Source organism: Myotis lucifugus, unplaced genomic scaffold, assembly GCF_000147115.1.
Source record: "Myotis lucifugus unplaced genomic scaffold, Myoluc2.0 scaffold_38, whole genome shotgun sequence".
NCBI classification, from domain to species: domain Eukaryota; kingdom Metazoa; phylum Chordata; class Mammalia; order Chiroptera; family Vespertilionidae; genus Myotis; species Myotis lucifugus.
Genome location: NW_005871086.1, coordinates 474,003 through 491,779, shown reverse-complemented (window position 1 = coordinate 491,779; position 17,777 = coordinate 474,003). Strand labels below are relative to the sequence as shown.

At 38.5% G+C, this 17,777-nt stretch overlaps 1 protein-coding gene and 1 non-coding gene across 4 annotated transcripts in view; both read right to left on the bottom strand.

The window, feature by feature from the left end:
• The window catches only part of SUPT16H (SPT16 homolog, facilitates chromatin remodeling subunit), a 44,202-nt gene that overhangs the window by 11,065 nt on the left and 15,360 nt on the right, over positions 1-17,777 (bottom strand). For all 3 annotated transcript variants that reach the window (XM_023752857.1, XM_006087397.3, XM_023752858.1), the window contains 18 exons: positions 16,956-17,102; positions 16,388-16,539; positions 15,356-15,528; positions 13,759-13,849; positions 10,601-10,674; positions 10,357-10,469; positions 8,987-9,052; positions 8,778-8,873; positions 8,578-8,693; positions 8,340-8,493; positions 7,768-7,895; positions 7,086-7,221; positions 6,854-6,980; positions 6,474-6,592; positions 5,157-5,282; positions 4,715-4,827; positions 3,884-3,959; positions 3,334-3,503 (listed from right to left, as the gene is read on the bottom strand). In XM_023752857.1, the coding sequence (XP_023608625.1) occupies positions 3,334-3,503; positions 3,884-3,959; positions 4,715-4,827; positions 5,157-5,282; positions 6,474-6,592; positions 6,854-6,980; positions 7,086-7,221; positions 7,768-7,895; positions 8,340-8,493; positions 8,578-8,693; positions 8,778-8,873; positions 8,987-9,052; positions 10,357-10,469; positions 10,601-10,674; positions 13,759-13,849; positions 15,356-15,528; positions 16,388-16,539; positions 16,956-17,102 (2,177 nt within the window). The remainder of the gene's footprint in view (positions 1-3,333; positions 3,504-3,883; positions 3,960-4,714; positions 4,828-5,156; positions 5,283-6,473; positions 6,593-6,853; positions 6,981-7,085; positions 7,222-7,767; positions 7,896-8,339; positions 8,494-8,577; positions 8,694-8,777; positions 8,874-8,986; positions 9,053-10,356; positions 10,470-10,600; positions 10,675-13,758; positions 13,850-15,355; positions 15,529-16,387; positions 16,540-16,955; positions 17,103-17,777) is intronic.
• On the bottom strand, positions 9,490-9,621 carry LOC111825747. The gene has a single exon (XR_002828938.1). It is a non-coding gene; the product is annotated as a small nucleolar RNA SNORA42/SNORA80 family (small nucleolar RNA).

Below are 17,777 nucleotides of genomic sequence, written 5' to 3'. Positions count from 1 at the left end.
CGGGTCTTGCGCGATGGGTCACTAGTATATATCTATCTCCAAAGCATGAACTTTGACCCTTTTACCACAGTAAAAAATTAACTCAAAAGGAATCACAGACCTGAATGTAACACCTAAATCTATAAAACTCTAGAAGAGAGAACATTTTTTATGACCTTGGGTGAGGCAAAATTTATCAGATAAGCTCTGGTCAGTGTCACTCAGTGGTTAGAGTGTCGGCCCGTGCACTGTAGGGTCAAAGGATCGTTCCCCGGTTAAGGGCATGTACCTATTTTGCAGGTTCAATCCCCAACCTGGGTCAGGGTGTGTTTGGGAGGCAACCAATCAATGTATCCCTCTCACATCGATGTTTTTCTGTTTCTTTTTCCTTCCCTCTGTCCCTCTCTTCTTCCCTCCCACTCTCTAAAAACTAATAAAAAAGCCCTAGGCAGTTTGGCTCAGTGGATGGAGTGTTGGCCTGTGGACCAAAGGGTCCCAGGTTCGATTCCGGTAAAGGGCACATACCTATGTTACAAGCTCCTTCCCAACCTGGTCCTGGTTGGGGCTCGTGCAGGAGGCAACCAATCGATGTGTTTCTCCCTCAATGATATTTCTGTGTCTTGCCTTCTCTCTCTTCAACTCTCTCTAAAAATCAACGGAAAGCCCTAACTGGTTTGGCTCAGTGGATAGAGAGTTGGCCTGCGGACTGAAGGGTCCCGGATTCGATTCCGGTCAAAGGCATGTACCTTGGCACATCCCCATTGGGGGGTGTGCAGGAGGCAGCTGATTGATGTTTCTCTCTCATCGATGTTTCTAACTCTCTGTCCCTCTCCCTTCCTCTCTGTAAAAAATCAATAAAATATATATATTTAAAAAAAAAATAAATAAATAAAAATCAATGGAAAAATATCCTCAGGTGAGAAAAAAAAATAAAAAAATAAAAACCAATGGAAAAAATACCCTTGGTGAGGATTAACAACAACAAAAATTAGGTAAGACTTAACAGCAACATTACAAAAGAAGAAGTTGACCAAAAATTTCATGAACATTTTACACTTCTGGTTTGTAAAAGACACTTAAGAAAATGAAAAGGCAAAGAAACTATTGGGAGAAAATATATGCAAACTCTGTATTTGTTGAAAGACTTGTATATAGCCTAAAAAATTCTTCAACTCAGTAACAAATTTTCAATATGGGCAAAAAATATGAAGATATTTTTTATCAAAGGTACAGAATGATACATAGCATATGATAAGGTGCTCAACATCATTAGTCATCATGGAAATGCAAACTGAAAGCACAATGAGATAGCACTACACACCCACCATAATGGCTAATATTAAAAAGATTGACAATAACAAGTGCTGGTGAGGATGTGGAGCAACTACAATTCTCACACACTGCAGGTTTCCTAGCACCCTGGAAAATGATGTTATAGTTTCTTATAAAACTAAACATAAATTTAACCATATGGCCAGCACTTCCAATATTATAGGTGGTTTACCCAAGAGAAATGAAAACATGTTTATACAAAGATTTGTATATAATGTTTATAACAGCTATTCCTAATAATCCCCAAATAAAAACAACCCAAACGCCTATTAACTGGTAAATGGGTCAAGCACAGACTATTCACACAGTATAATATTCCTTAGTAATAAAAAGGAATGTAGTACTGATGCACAACTTGGATAAATTTCAAAAGCATTATTCTAAGTAAAGGATGCAAGAAAAAAAAGGTTATATCCTGTATATTTCCATTTATGTAGCAGTCTAGATTCTTCTGAAAAGTGTATAGTGACAGAAACCAGGGACAGAGTTAAGGGGATTGGCTGTAAAGGGGTATGAACACTTTTAGGAGTGAAGGAAATGTTCTAAATCCTGATTATGATGATAGATATGAGATTGTATATGTTTGTTAGAACTCATCAAATCATATATTTTAATTGGTAAATATTATTACATGGAACTTATACCTCAATAAAGCTGATTTGAAAAAGTCATATGCACATTACACATAACATTTTGATCCTGTATCACTTACCTGCACATATTTCTTAGGAAAATCCTCATGGAAACCATAAATTTCTATTTTTCTGTTTATTTCTAAGCTCTTGACATATTTCTTATGAAGAGACTACATTTATAGCACCTTCCTCTTCTAGATAATGAAGGGGGAAGAAAAGGGGGCAGAGCAAATTATACTCATGGCTACCCAAGCCTCACACATTACCTAGGAAGTAACGGACATCCCCCTGTTTATTTGGGTTCTGGTACTTCCATGAGAAATACTTTTAGCTGAAGTGTGAGCATATGGTGTTAATGGCTAAAATAAAAAAAAAAACCTGGCTAGCATGCTCAGTGGTTAGAGCATCAGCCCACACACCAAAGGGTCTCTGGTTTGATCCCTAGCCCTGGTTGGGGTGCATGCAGGAGGCAACAAATTGATGTGTCTCTTCCACATCAATGTTTCTGTCTCTCTACCCCTCCCTTCCATGCTCTGAAAAATCAATGAAAAAATTATCCTTGGGTGAGGATTAAAAAATAAAGTAAAATAAAATAAAACTTTATCTCGCTCATCTCAGTAATAAGAGAGAACAGGTAAGAAACACTCCCCACTTTTTGTAAATATTATTATAAACGAGTACAGATCTTTTTATACATATATCAAATAGAGTTAGAAAAGATCTGACTTTGATTTTCCTTGTATAAGTATCCATAAATTATTGTTGGGTATTCAGAAAAAAGTGAATAGCTCTAACGGATCTTGAATTTTCAAATCCCAGTCTATAACTCAAACCAAAGACAATTTTATCTTAAGTATATCAATTTTCATGTATAACATACCATACTTATATTTTACTAGAGGCCTAGTGCATGGATTCGTGCACCGGCCGCAGCTGTGCTTCAGTGGTGAGCCCAGTGTCTGACACCAGCCCATGGATCAGCTGAGTGGTGCTCCCGCTATGGGAGCACACTGACCACCAGGGGGCAGCTCCTGCATTGAGTGTCTGCCCCCAGTGGTCAGTGTGCATCATAGCCTAAGTGACCATTACGACCAGAACAACCGGAACGTCCAGTCAACCAGTCACTACAGTCCCTTTGACGCACACTGACACGGGGGGGTGGGGGTGGGGGGTGGGTGGGCGGGTGGGGGAGGGTGGGGGGCAGACGCTCAATGCAGGAGCTACCACTCCCTGGGCAACCTCCTGTGGCACCCCCCCCAACATAGGCTTTGATTACCAGCCAGACTGATGGACCCAACCCATGCACGAATTCGTGCACCAGGCCTCTAGTATATAAATAATATAGGATTCATGGGGTAAATGGGAGATTGCTGGCACATTTACTTACTTCAACCATTCCTTGATGGGGTCAAGAGAGGCTACAGGAATGGCATTTATCATTGTCACTTTCTTGCTGTAGTCCTTGTAGACAATTACCATATCAAAGTTCTTCAGGTGAAACTGAACCCGCTCAAAGTGAATCAGCTCAACTTCATCCAATGTCACCACAAAAGGTGGCTGTCAAAGAGGAACTGGATATTATCATATAAATACTTTGCCAACTATTATATGTTAGCAATTTCAAATACTTTCAGAATCCATTACATAAAGGATAACTAAACAATTTTGGGTTTTTTTTGGAAAGACTAATAGCAGTACAATATATTAAGGAGCCCCAGTAAAAGAATCTGCAAAATTAAATTCTTCTCAAGAATAAATTTAAGGAAACCATATGAACTATCAAAAAAACTAAAGAGGCTTATAATCATTTGTTCAATATGTTTTATGTCTAAGATAAGTGAATATCAAAAGAAATAACAAGGATCTACTTTTCAAAACACCTATCCTCCGTTTTCTCTAAGAGTTTTCTTACTAAAAGGGGGTTTAGAAATACTCACCCATTCTGTAGCATTTACCAGCGCACTACTAGTGGGCTGAAGGAGGCAGGTACTCCTATAGGGAGCTCCATTAAATCTGAAAGAGAATAAGAAAAGAAACCACATTAAGACTAAACTTGTTGTAAGAGAAACTGTTATTGCCACAATAAACTTGTTTCCCATTCCCAACAACTCCAGCATACTCAATACAGAGTCATTCGCAAAGGAAGCCTCTCAATCTTAGCCACTCATCCCAGCCCTTAAAGTTTCAAGAGGAAATGGATATCTCAAAGGATATCAGTTATATGAAAAAGGAGAAGGTATGTTAAATTATTAAAGGAAGAATAACCAATTTTTGTAAAAGGTAGACCCGTGAAACTTCAGGCTAGAAAAAAGAGATATGCCTGACCAGTGTGGCTCATTGGTTGAGTGTTGACCTAGGAACCAGGAGGTCACAGTTCCATTCCCAGTCAGGGCACATGCCCGGGTGGCAGGCTCAGTCCATAGTATGGAGTGTGCAGGAGGCAGCCAATTAATGATTCTCTCTCATCATTGATGTTTCTATCTCTCCCTCTCCCTTCCTCTCTAAAGTCAATAAAAAACAACAAAAAAAGATGAGATAGTCTGTTTGGTGTGGCTTGGTGGTTAAATGTCCACCTATGGGCCAGGAGGTTGAGGTTTGATTCCCGGTCAGAGTACATGCCTGGGTTGTGGGCTCGCTCCCCAATGGGGGGTATGCAGGAGGCAGCCGATTGTGATTCTCTCTCATCAGTGATGTTTCTATCTCTCTTTCCCTCTCCCTTCCTCTCTGAAATCAATAAAAATATATTTTAAAAAATAAAGATATGTTACCCCAAGTCCCTAAAAGGCACTTCGAATTCCAGTTCATCCTTAGTTAGAGCCTCTACTTTCTCAATGAAATTTTTAAAGGCAGTTTTCAATTTGTGCCTCATTTCTCGTTCCATCTGTAGAAGAAAAAAAAAAAACTAATTAACTATAGCTATTACTTTACTTGTTAACAGTGTATCCCTTCAAAAAGTCTGAAGTGCTTTTGCAGTCATAACTATTATACTAATGGGTATACCCAATTAAAGGTCATCATACCATTAACTGTAGAGCTGAGTCTGCAACCTAAATCTAATCCATAAACCACTGTAGCACACGAACTCAGCAGAGACCTAAGTTATTCTCTATATAGATTCAGGGGTTCTTTATAAAATATAACAATTAGTGAACTCAGATTTGGATTACATCCTACCTTACTACCCTGCAAATAAAATACTAAATTTCAGACCTGCTCAGCATAGAGGTCATCTCGGTCATGCATATGCTGATGTTTTCCCAAGTCTGTGGTGATCTCTCCCACTTCTGTGTAAAACTGTACATCTGTGTGCCGCTTTTTCCCAAACATGATGGCATTCTGAGGGCAAAAAGCAGAAAGTCAGAAAACTTAGTCTATATAACAGATAAGAAAGCAAGATAACAACAACAAAATGTGAAAATATAAAAATATCATTACTAAAAATGACAGCATTTATATAAAAACTAGAGGCCTGGTGCACAAAATTGTGCACTGGTGTGTGTGTGTGTGTGTGTGTGTGTGTGTGTGTGTGTGTGTGTCTCAGCCTGGCCTGCGCCCTCTCACAGTCCGGGAGCCCTCGGAGGATGTCCTGCGGGGAGCGGGCCTGACATCCTTAGTGCTGCTGCAGACATGGGAGAGGATCTGGGCACCGCCGCTGTGCTGGCCAGCAATGAGCTGGCTTCTGGCTGAGCGGCGCTCCCTGTGGGAGAGCACTGACCACCAGGGGGCAGCTCCTGCGTTGAGCATCTGCCCCCTGGTGGTTAGTGCATGTCACAGTGACTGGTTGTCCCACCATTTGGTCAATTTGCATTTTACCCTTTTATTATATAGGATAGTTAAACTATTCCTGAAGTCACCATAAACTAATGACATTTGGGAATGTGAAAGAGGATAGACTTTAAAAAGTACTCCTACTTATTGCAATGGACTTTGGAGAGATTGTTGGTAATAAATTGTGTCTAAAGCAAAGATTTTCTATTTCAGAAAGAGGAATTTGGAGACCTTATATGCTTTGGTGATCATTATGTATCATCACCAAAGGGACAAAGACACTTAGCACCTTCTAGATGTTAGGCACTGTGGATTTATAAACATTATTATTATAACTATTATTCTTAATCCCCACCAGAGGATATTTTTTGCATTGATTTTTAGAGAGTGGAAGAGAAGGAAAAGGGAGAGGAGAAGATAGAGGAGAGAGAAACAACAATGTGAGAGAGATACATCGATTGGTTGCCTCCCACATGTGCCCTGACCAGGGCCAGGAATTGAACCAGCAACCCAGGTACATGCCCTTGACCGGGATTCGAACCCATGGGCCTTTGGTGTGTGGGCCGATGCTCCAACCACTAAGCTATGCTGGCCAGGGCTTTATAAACATTTATTTTATTCAATCTTCTTAAAGACCATATGTGATCGGTAACGTTTTCATCAATATCTTTTTTTTTTCTTTCATCAATATCTTAAAGGACAGAGGTTGACAGAGAGATCTTGCCCAAGATCACAGAGCTAGTGAGTAGAAAGGTATACCTTGAGGTGAAAGTGCAAGACAATAATCATTTCTCCATCACAGGGCTGGAACAATGCATGCTTGATGTTATTGTACAGAATATCCACTTTGTCTCCTCGAACAGATGTGAAGCGGAAACCTGGGGGAAGAGTGGAGGAAGTAGCTAATTACCAAGCAGCACCCTGAGCTTGGCCAAGAGGCACTGCATCTTTCTTTACTGATTTGAACAGGGTCAGAGGAAATGCTGACAACTGTACAGAGCTTTCCTTTTGTTCTGTTCATACAGCAACATAAGCAGATTCCTTCCAGCATTTCCTTGTCGTACTATATTATCTGATGTGTCATTCTTACAAATGTGTCCCTGATTACAAAGCGCAGGCACATGAGAGATGGTCCATACCATTGACATGGGCCTCCAGTGAACCTTGCATCCTCTTTTGGGCAATGTTTGGCCGAATGTATAGATCTTTTAGTTTGGGGTTACTCCGGTTTAGGTTGATCACCAGGGAGTCTTGTTTCACAATGCCCTAAGCAGAATGAAAATTAATGTGAATCTTCATGTATCTTTACACATCCCCAAACCCACGTGTCCTTTTGCAGAAAGTTTCTTTGTCTGTGGTGTTCAGGCTTACCTCCTTCTCTTTCTCTTCTGCTTCCCGAGTCTTATAACGCTTCTGTACCTCTTTTATAATCCGGAAAGCATTCTGAAGGTTCAAGGCTGGTACTGTCTGTTCTCCGGGTGCCTTCATATTTGAAGCTCGGTATGTACTGTAGAAGGGGGGAAGCATTTACATGAGTTTCTTTATCAGGCTAGGTAACCTGCATTTTTCACTATATTTTATAACTGGCTTAATATTTTTAGAAGAAAACAGCACCACTGAATGGAGAAACAACGTTTGAACATTTGGAAAGCTAAACAAACAAACAAACCACCTCTTTTCTTCTCTTTTGAATAGAGAATGTTGGCTAATCCATTGGGTGGGACAATCACACTTATTTTTCAAATCTGGCATAACCTCCCAAATGATCCCATTCCAAACCATGAAAGAATAGACTCCAATGCGGCACACCTTTCTTGAGATTCTATTGCAAAATATGTGTAGCAAGTATAAAATATTTTCATGAGGATTCTAAATTATGTTTCATCCTCAAAGTAATACAAAGCCTGAAAGGTGATTCTAAACAAGTGTCACTGAGGGAGGCTTTGCCATTCACTAACTAGATGGGGGAGGACAGCACGGAGAATGAAATGCTTCTGAGAGTGCCATTCCAGCCAGCAAGGAATTGGGGATGGTTATTTTCTTGGGAACTCACATTTCCTTGACAAAAGTGGCTTCTGGGTTAGGAAAAATGTTGCCCTCATTCCTGCCCAGAGCACTGCCTGGGCAATAGAAGTTAATTCGCAAATAAGTATAATCTCCTTCCACCGACATACTTATATTCTGTTAAAAAAAGAAACAGCATTAAAATAAACAGGATTCTTTCCTTGATAAAAATTAGGGGTTATAATAGAAATGCTAAAATTAAGTTAGGAATTACAAGCTGATTGCTAAACCTACATATTTAGCATCTTTTTATATGACCAAATATGTTTCAAAAAGAATCATGAGCTCTCCAACTACTTACGCTACATGTACAACTACAGGCTAAAAAATGCTAAAAAAAAAAAGATTCAAGGAAAGAGGACAATTATGCTTCTAAACTAGACCAATAAACCCTCTACAAAGTGAAAACTGAAAGGAAGGAAAATGATAGCAGAAGATAAGTGAGAAGGGTAGAGTCTGAAGAAGAGTTAGAGAAATGATTTTGATAAAACAATAATCTATGGTAAGCCCAATTACTATTTTAAGAAAAAGTTTGAAGGGAACCTAATTCAATGTTAGTACCTTGATCGTGGCAATGTGAAAAGGCGTCGCTATGCCAAACACAGGCATTATTACAGTCTCATATTTCTTATCAATATAGATCTTCATTTCCCGAATATGTGGTTCTTTAGGCATCAAAGATGGGTTTTTATAGGACACATTAGATTTCCGAGCTCTGGAGTGGGGATAAAATATTTTATGAGAAATTTCTGCAAATTACATATAATTCTGAGACAATGCTCAATGCAAACTCAGTTACTTCTGAATCTGCTGTTCTCCTTTCTGTTCAGTCAGTCGCCTCTTTGCTTCCTCATTGAGTTGAGCTGCCAGTTCTTTTTGATGTGCTCTTCGCTTCTCTTCTGCAGTCATCTCATTCTAGAGAAGAAAAAACCCCAAGCTATCAAAACATGTGAACCATGACCAATACGAGATCAATGTAGTTAAAAACAGTAAACTCACTCGTGTTCTTTCTGTAAGTAATGCTGCCCGTGAACCTCTTCCCAACAGGTCCTCAGCCTCATCTTTCTCTTCCTCCTCTTCTTCTTCATCCTCATTCTATGGGGAAAAAAGTCATAATCAGAAATTCGAGTTTTTACTTTTTAGCCAATATTTTATATCTTCTTCACTGGACCCAAAATTCCTATACCACACATTTATCCTCTTCCTACCTTTAGAAAAATCCCCACATTCTTTACTTTCTTCTTCACGGAAGTGAGAACAGTGGCTGGACCATCCTAGAATAAAACGGAGAAGTCAGACACCTATAAGAACACTGAAATGAAAACACTTTCACCTTCTAACCTAGTATGTACCTGGGAAATGCTTTGAACCTTTGGATACTAGACTTTTCGATAATGAATAAGTACAGTTCTTAGGTCCCAATCTCTCAGTAGGAACTAGAATTTGGAAGGTAACATTGGGATAATAGTTAAAAATACAGGCTTGAGCCTGGCCGGCGTGGCTCAGTATCGACCTATAAACCAGGAGGTCATGGTTCAATTCCCGGTCAGGGCACATGCCTGGGTTGCAGGATCAATCCCCAGGGTAGGGCTCATCATCAGTGATTCTCACTCATCATTGATGTTTTTTTCCCATTGATGTTTCTCTCTCTCTCCCTTCCTCTCTGAATTCAATAAAAATATATTTTAAAAAAATACCCCTCTCTCTCCTCCACTGTGTACCCTGCTCTAGTGCCTGCAGCCTATGGGCAGAGGCCAGGCTATGGTTCAAGGTCACAGCTTGCTCTGGCATGGGACACTATGAGACCCAGGGGGACGGGCCTGCCACAAATCCAAACCAATGCACACAGACTTGATTTGAAATCTAGCTCAATCCCTGTCTAGTTGTGTAATATTTGGCAAGTTAAACTTCTCGGTGCCTCAGTTTCTTTTTCTGTATATGAGGATAAGAGTATCTACTTAATAGGATTTTGTAAGGACTCAATTAATTCATGAAAGTGCTTAGCTTATAGTAAGAACACTGAAATATTTGCTATCATCATCATCATCATCATCATCATCATAATCAAGAATCAGTTCCTGCTAAGTGGAAAAACAAAAAACAAAACAGTCACAGAAGACCCCAAATATATAGAACAGGCAAATCCTTAGAGACAGAAAGTAGTTTAGTCATTGTGTAGACCTAGGAGACTTGGGGGGGTGGGGGAATGGGAATGACTGCTAATGGGTACAGGGTTTCTTTCTGGGTGATGAAAATGTTCTACAATTACATTGTGGTGATGGTTGGACAACTGAATATACGGAGAAATCACTAAATTGTACACTTTAAATGGTTGAATTATAAATCAGTTTCATTAGAATTGGCTCCTGATATTATCATTGTTGAAGCCATAATATGGTAACTGTGTGGTTTACATTATTCCCTGTGCGCGGACTACAATCTCTATTCCTAGCTGTATTAGGACAGGCTGTCACATGAATTTCTCCCCTTGGCTAGCACTTAACAAAGACTTTTAAGAAGTACAAAATGCTCCTCAAAAGTCAATTCATGAGCACTCAAAAGTTTAAGCAATACAGACCTCATCCACAAGAACTGTGTCACCAATGAATAGGGCATAGGTTTTCTCTTCTGGTTTCTTCCCTTCTTTGTTAGTTAAGTCTGAGAACCCTAAATTGATGCTGAAAACCATCCCTAAAATAGCAAAACAAGAATCAGACTAAGACTGTGAAAGGATGGAAAAATGTAGATTTTATATAGAAAAGAGGAAGATAAAGGAAATTATTCAAAACAGTATTTTCCTACCGTATGCATGTAAAACTCACCTTTCTTCAGTTTATACTGATTTTTACTATTAATTACTAAAGAGCCTTCACGGAATTCAATTCCCATTCCAAACCTAAAAAAAGAAACAAGAAACTTTAGCAATAGGCTAATAGATCTCATACATGGGTCGAGTATAATATATTCTATTTTTTTTTTGAGTTTAAAATGAAAGAGTGTGTTCGTGAATAAGTAGGACAGAGATAAGGCTACTCCACAGGCAGAGCAGCCCCACCGCCCCGCCACCCCCAATTAGAGTTTAGTTGAGCCAAACTAGTGACATATGATGGGGAGCAAGATCTCAAATGCTCCCACAATTTATTCTATTTTAATTTTCAAGATAAGGCAGGAAAACATGTTGAGTGATTTGCTGCTGCTGATCAGTCATTTAAGGAAGAGGATTAGAGAGAATAGTCTTTGCACTTTTAATAAGCTAAAAATATCCTAATAAAGTACCCCAAATAACATTTTATTATATCAAGTGTTCTTTATTTTAGCTTATTCACCCACATTTAAATTTTAACCTCTACCATGGAATCAAGTTAGGAGTTTTCCTATATGCTTAGCAGAGACCATTAAGAGACACATTATTAAGATATAATAACCGGATTGAGAGAGGCAATTTTCAGAGGAATGTTGATAAGTAGACTCATTAAGTCACCTGGGCCAAGACTTGCCATTTAGATCAATATATTTCCTCTTATCCATCAGAGAAGCCCAGAAAGTAACTATATATCCCAGACTACTTTTCATCTAAGGAGACTGCCTACAGCTTTTGTTTCCCAAAATGTCTTGGATTCTATAAGATGTTATCAGTTATTTCTAGGTATTCAATGGTCAAATACATTTGTGAAACACTGGATTAAATAAAAATTCAAATATTTTTTTCTAAAACAATAGGACTTCTCAGAGTATTTAATTTTCGTATTTTTTTAAACAAAAATTATTTATTTTATTTTTTAAAGTTTACATTCAATATTGTTTTGTAGTAGTTTCAGGATCACAGTATACTGGTTAGACCAGTGGTTGGCAAACTGCGGCTCGTGAGCCACATGCGGCTCTTTGACCCCTTGAGTGTGGCTCTTCCACAAAATACTGACTTCTGCGCATGGGCCACGAAGTTTCAATCGCACTGTATGTGCACGCCTGCATGTGGTATTTTGAGGAAGAGCCACGCTCAAGGGGCCAAAGAGCCGCATGTGGCTCGTGAGCCACAGTTTGCCAACCACTGGGTTAGACAATCATACGTTTTACAAAGTGTTTCCCCTGATATGTCCAGTACCTAACTGGCATCTACATAGTTATTATAATATTAATAACTGTATTTCCTATGCAGCACTTTATATCCCCAGGTCAATTTTGTAACTACCAGTCTGTACTTCTCAATCCCTTCACTCCCTCGCCTCTGGAACCATTATTCTGTTCTCTGTATGTATGAGTCTGTTTCTGTTTTGTTTCTTCACTTATATTGTTCTTTAGAGTCCACATGTCAGTGATATCACGTATTTGTTGTTCTCTGACTGGCTTATTTCAGTTAGCATAATACCTTCTAGGTCAGGGGTGGGCAACCTTTTTGTGAGTGAGTGCCAAAACCAACAAAATCTCTGACTCAAAATTCTTCTGCGTGCCAACCCTAATTTTTTGAGAACATGTTACGCTTACTTGATATCTCTTAAGGTGTACGTATGTGAAGAACCTTGAAGAAATAACAAAATTCATTCGAGCGACAAAAACATAGTATATGATGATGAAAAATACATTTATTTTTTAATGTATACATGTACACTGACAGTCCAACAGAAAATTTTATGACTCCGTTTGATATTAGCAGTGGGACTTTTGCTGCTGCATCACTGATGACAGAGATTTTACATCAGGTTTATATTTTGTGACCTTCAGAGATATGCACAAGCTACTACTTTCATCTGTCAGGCTACTCCTATTACTAGACTTAACAAAATTCATCACTGAGAACAAAGATTCACAAGCGTATGTGGATGAAAACATGGAGAGTAATGCTGTTGCAAAGTTTTTTAAACAGAAAAAATTTTCTGGAATGGCATTCCATCTTCAATAGTTTGTTTTCGACACCACTTACTTCTCTCTGGTACTCCTGTCTCTAATCCCTTTTTTTCAATGTTTTCCAAGTCAACTTTAAGATCATTAAATTTCTGCTTCCAAATTGAGCTACTCTGAAATTCAATCAACTGCATTTCAAAGTCAGCCATGTCTATCCATGAAAACATTTGTAAGTTTAGTTCCTCCAGTTTCATGCTGTCTGGAAACCTCATGAATTTTGTTCTCTTCCAGTTCTCTGAATTTCGCAAATCTTGAGAAGAACTGCTCAATAGTTGACTCGATGATGTTTAAAAACAGCTTTTGAAGGCTTTGACAGTCTGTTCTGTCATCTTTTGGGAGGTCTTTGATGTGCCTCTTGAGGTTTGGGAAATATCTAAATCTCTCACCATCCACATCCCTCTTAAAGACTTCCAGTTTCTTTTCAAAAGCCTTTATGTAACCAAACATAACATCAAGTGTCTTGCCAGTTCCTTGTAATTTAACATTTAAATGTTCACAAAAATTGTAAATGGAAGATTATGAGAGGGTTTCTCATGCCAGCAAAAGTTACTGTCGTGCCATGTTTGGCATGCATGCCAGGGGTTGCCCACCCCTGTTCTAGGTCCAACCATGCTATCGCAAATGGTAAGAATTCCATTTATATATGTACCACAGTTACTTCATAGCTTGGCTATTGTAAAAAATGCTGCAATGAACATTAGGGTGCAAATATTCTTTCGAATTAGTGTTTTGGGTTTCTTCAGATATATACCCAGAAGTGGAATCGCTGGGTCACAAGGCTCACAGTATTTAATTTTCAAATGTGAGCTGAGGTGCTCTAAGAAAATACAGCATGTAATGTTTCCTAACATTTGTAGTTTAAGCCTGGAACCTTTATTGATTTCAGTCTAGAAAAATCTCCACCCCATTTCTCGGAGAAGAATTTAAATTTCTCACATTCTCTGATAACATGATGTGTCTGGCACACAGTTAAGTACAACGGTCCATAATGTTGGTTGAATCAATCTCAAAATAGTTTGCCTGAAGACAGCCGGTCATAAAAATTTACTCAGAGTGACAACTTACATTCATACCATCTTACCCTAGGTTTTTGGTAATTTTGTTCAGCAGTTCTGGCTTCTGCTTTTTAACCATGTCAATGACAGCATTATACACATCACATATCTTCACACCTAATGACAAAACAAAAAGAGAACATTAAGTATCTTCCAGAAAATAAAAACCCCCACCATACTTAAAAATCAACTTTTCCTAAAGCAGTGTTTCTCAAAGTGTGAAATACGGAATATAGTTTCTTTCAGGAATGGTAGGGCTTAGAAATTTGTATTTTTTAAAACAATCCATCCTGTCATTTTAAATTACACTATTTGAGAATCACTGACCTGGGAGACTGTGGAACACCAGGTGGTCTCAGAGAAATAGCTTCTTAAGTATTGATAAATGGCAATACACTAAATTATAAATTTTGAAAAACAGGGCTACAGAAGGAGTGAGTTACTGTTAGAAGGACTCTGGCCTTAATTTTTCAGGGTTTAGGATAGAAAGAGATATTTCAAACCAGAGTAGTCCAGATATGATAGCCTTAGAGGGATCTTTATCCTCATTAAACCACCTGTGACTATGATTTCCAATAGGATTTCTCAAAATTAACTTGAAATATCATGGGAAATGATGTCTAGAAGCTCTGGGCAACACAGATGGGCTTACAAAGTGGTTAAAGGTGGTAAATATAAAATCCCACTTAGCCATTTGGGGGTGACAGTCTTAAAAGAGGTTGTACCTTGCTTATTAGCAGGATTACTATTAGTTCTGCTCTTACACTAAGATTATTCTATCCATTCAATGTGGAATTAACATGACACATTCTGTTGGTAGAGATACTAGTTCTCTAACTTTCTAAGGTGCTTCTAATTTCATACACTAAAAGGATCATACACTATGATCAAGAGGGATTTAGACCAGGAATACACGGATGATCCCACGCTCATAATTCAATCAACATGATACACCACATTTAACAATACAAAGTTAAAAATCATATAATTACCTCAATAGATGCAGAAAGAGCATTTGACAAAATTCAATGTCCATTAAAAAACTCAAGAAAGTGGGTATAGAAGGAATGTACCTCAACATAATAAAGGCAATATATGAGAAACCCACACCTAACATCATACTTAATGGTCATTAATACTGAATTGCATATTTGAAAGTTGCTAAGAGAGTAAATCTTAAAAGTTGTCACTCATCACAAGAAAAATAAATCTTTATGTATGCTGACAATCGTTAACTAGACTTGCTGTGGAGGGCATTTTGCAACATACTAGTATACAAATACTAAATCATTATGTTGTACACCTGAAACTAACATAATTTTGTATGTCAATTAAAAAAAAAGAACTTTCTAAAATTCTAAATAAGAGTAATAAGGCCATAATATTTCATGAAGATTTGGACACAGTGGTGTATCCAGAGAGGTTTTTGTAAAAATCAATGTAAAACCACAATAACCACACATGCCTAAAAGTAGATTCAAGAACTAAAATGCTAGGATAATTAGAAGTTAGTAAAATCTAATTCTATTTTTAGTATGAGAGTCCCAGGGACATAAACTCACATAAACATTAATAACACTTTTGTTACTTGATTTCCAAACCTTCTTTTGTAAGGCACCTCACCGTGTCTTAATTCCTTTAGCAGCTCCTCTTGAAGCTGGAGCAAAAAGTTGTAATTTTCTTGAACTTCCTGAGAGGGGTCAACCATCAAAGTGCGAACAAGGTTGGAGCAGTAAGATTTGAAACGAATACCCATGGCACAAGTGATGGACCCAAAATGCATGTGATTCTTATCACTAGAAACCAAAGAAAGAAAGCATTTCATTGATTACCCAAACTAGGAAAGGCCTTACTATCTCTGACATATAACATTTATAATCATTAACTTTCACTGCTATATCCCAAAGCTGAACCAGAAGAAGGACCTACATTTTTAAAAAATAAACCAGTTTATAAAAGACCTGGAGTAAAATTAGTGACCAAAACTTTGAGGATGAAAATTCAGTGAGAAGTTGAGTTGTTTCCTAATTATGCAAAGGATATACTACATTCTATTCTAACTAGAGGCCCGATGCACAAAATTCATGCAAGGGGCTCAGTCCTCACTGCCAAGGCAGCTTGCCTTGGCTCTTGCAGCCCTGGCTTCGTCCAGATCATCTGGCTGTCCGGTCTAATTAGCATATAACGCTTTTATTATTATAGATAGTATGATGGTAAGGAGTCACTTATCCACCGGTCCAGTATGAACTGCAGTATTCACTCTGAAATAATTCCTTCAGGTTTGACCAGGGAAAAAAAGCATTCTTTATAGTATTTTTTTAAATTAAAGAGGTTACATTATACAACACCTAATAAGATTTTTATGTTGTTGTGTTTTTTTGAGGGGGGGGGGGGTGTGTGTGTGTCATGTTTTGCATTTTTTTGCCAGGCATTTTTAATCATTTGGAAAAATGCTTACAATCAAATGCTCAAGTAAGAAATGAGTAACTGTGAAATAAAAGAGAAATATGCATGGAATAAGACAAGAAGACAATATAGAAGGCAGAGTAATAGTTATTCTGTCTCCCACTTTTTTGAATTCCAGATGAGTCAAAAGAAAAATAGGCTAAAGGTTGAAATGTTCTAGCTGTTTTATTTTGAAATTCTCAAACTTACCTCACCACACTGAACTTGAGATTATAGTTGCCACCACTCTGAATGATAGGAGGATAACACATTTCCACAGTAGAGGGGTCTGCCCCAGCTAGGTATTTTTTCTCTTCAATGGCCTTTTCCACAGATTCAGCCAGTTTGCTGTGTCGAACTTTCTATAAGTGTACCCAGAAATGAAACAATACTTACTAGAGGGTGGCAAAAAGGGGTGCTGCAATTTTGGATGTTATCAATGGGAGACAACATATATTGTGGTATCCCTTAGTATGCTATAAAAATCTTATGATTTATGCACTAGATAACATACCGGTATTTGTCCAAAGCAAATTTAGATGATAATAATATGTGGAAATCACAAGTATTAAAGAAATTCTCAAGTAAAATATTGGGTAAACATAGAAACTATAGTGCAGGCCTATAGTTATTTTGAAAGAGAGCTGGCACAATGATGCACCACCAACTTAATTATCAAAGCCTTCATTTCAAGGGAAACTGAACAGACCAAAACACTGCATGGTAGGGTACTTCTGGTTTATTAAAACAGTAAAAAGACTTTCCCCTCTCCATTTACCTCATCTGCATCAACTATTTCCATGACTCTTTCTTTGAAGAATTTGTTGAAGACCTCAGAGGTGATGCTGGCTGCTTTCTTCATTAAATTGAGCTCCCCATCCTCCTTTACAGCAATGGTATAGGCCACAACTGCACTGATATCTATCTGTAGTCAAAGTGGTAAGAGTTTTTAACATGCAGATATAGAACTGCTAAATAAATTCATCTCTCCCAATGTGATTATAAGTGACGATATTAGGTTATTTAGCAAAGGATTCATCAGCAGTTTCCAGAATATCTAAATATTCCTTTCTTGGATTGAATAAACATCTGAAGTAACTCTTTAACAGGTCATTGTGTACATTTAAGAGGCATTAAACTGCCATCTTAAATGTAAATGCCCCTCTCCAGACATTTTTGGACAAAAAAACAAAAATTTTTCTGGATAAGAGACTTACTCTAAACTAGTGACCCAGTGCGTGAAATTGTGCGAGACCCAGACCCATGGGAAATCGCCGAGACCCAGGACCCCCAAGTCCCGCCAGCGCCACAGGACTCCTCCAAGTCCCGGCTTGCCGCGGGACCCAGAGTCAAGTCCCCATCCACCCGCACTCGCCTTGCCGAGCACGCAGCCTCCTGGTGACCGGTTTTTGGTCATTACGGTGTTATGACCACTAGGTTTTTATTATATAGAAGATAGCTCAACTATCTCCTGAACGCCTCACACCTGAGTGAAAAGTAAAATGGCTTACTGGCTTGGCCGGGTGTGGGTCAGTGGTTGAGCGTCGACCTATGAACCAGGTCAGGTTTCAATTCCCAGTCAGGGCACATGCCCAGGTTG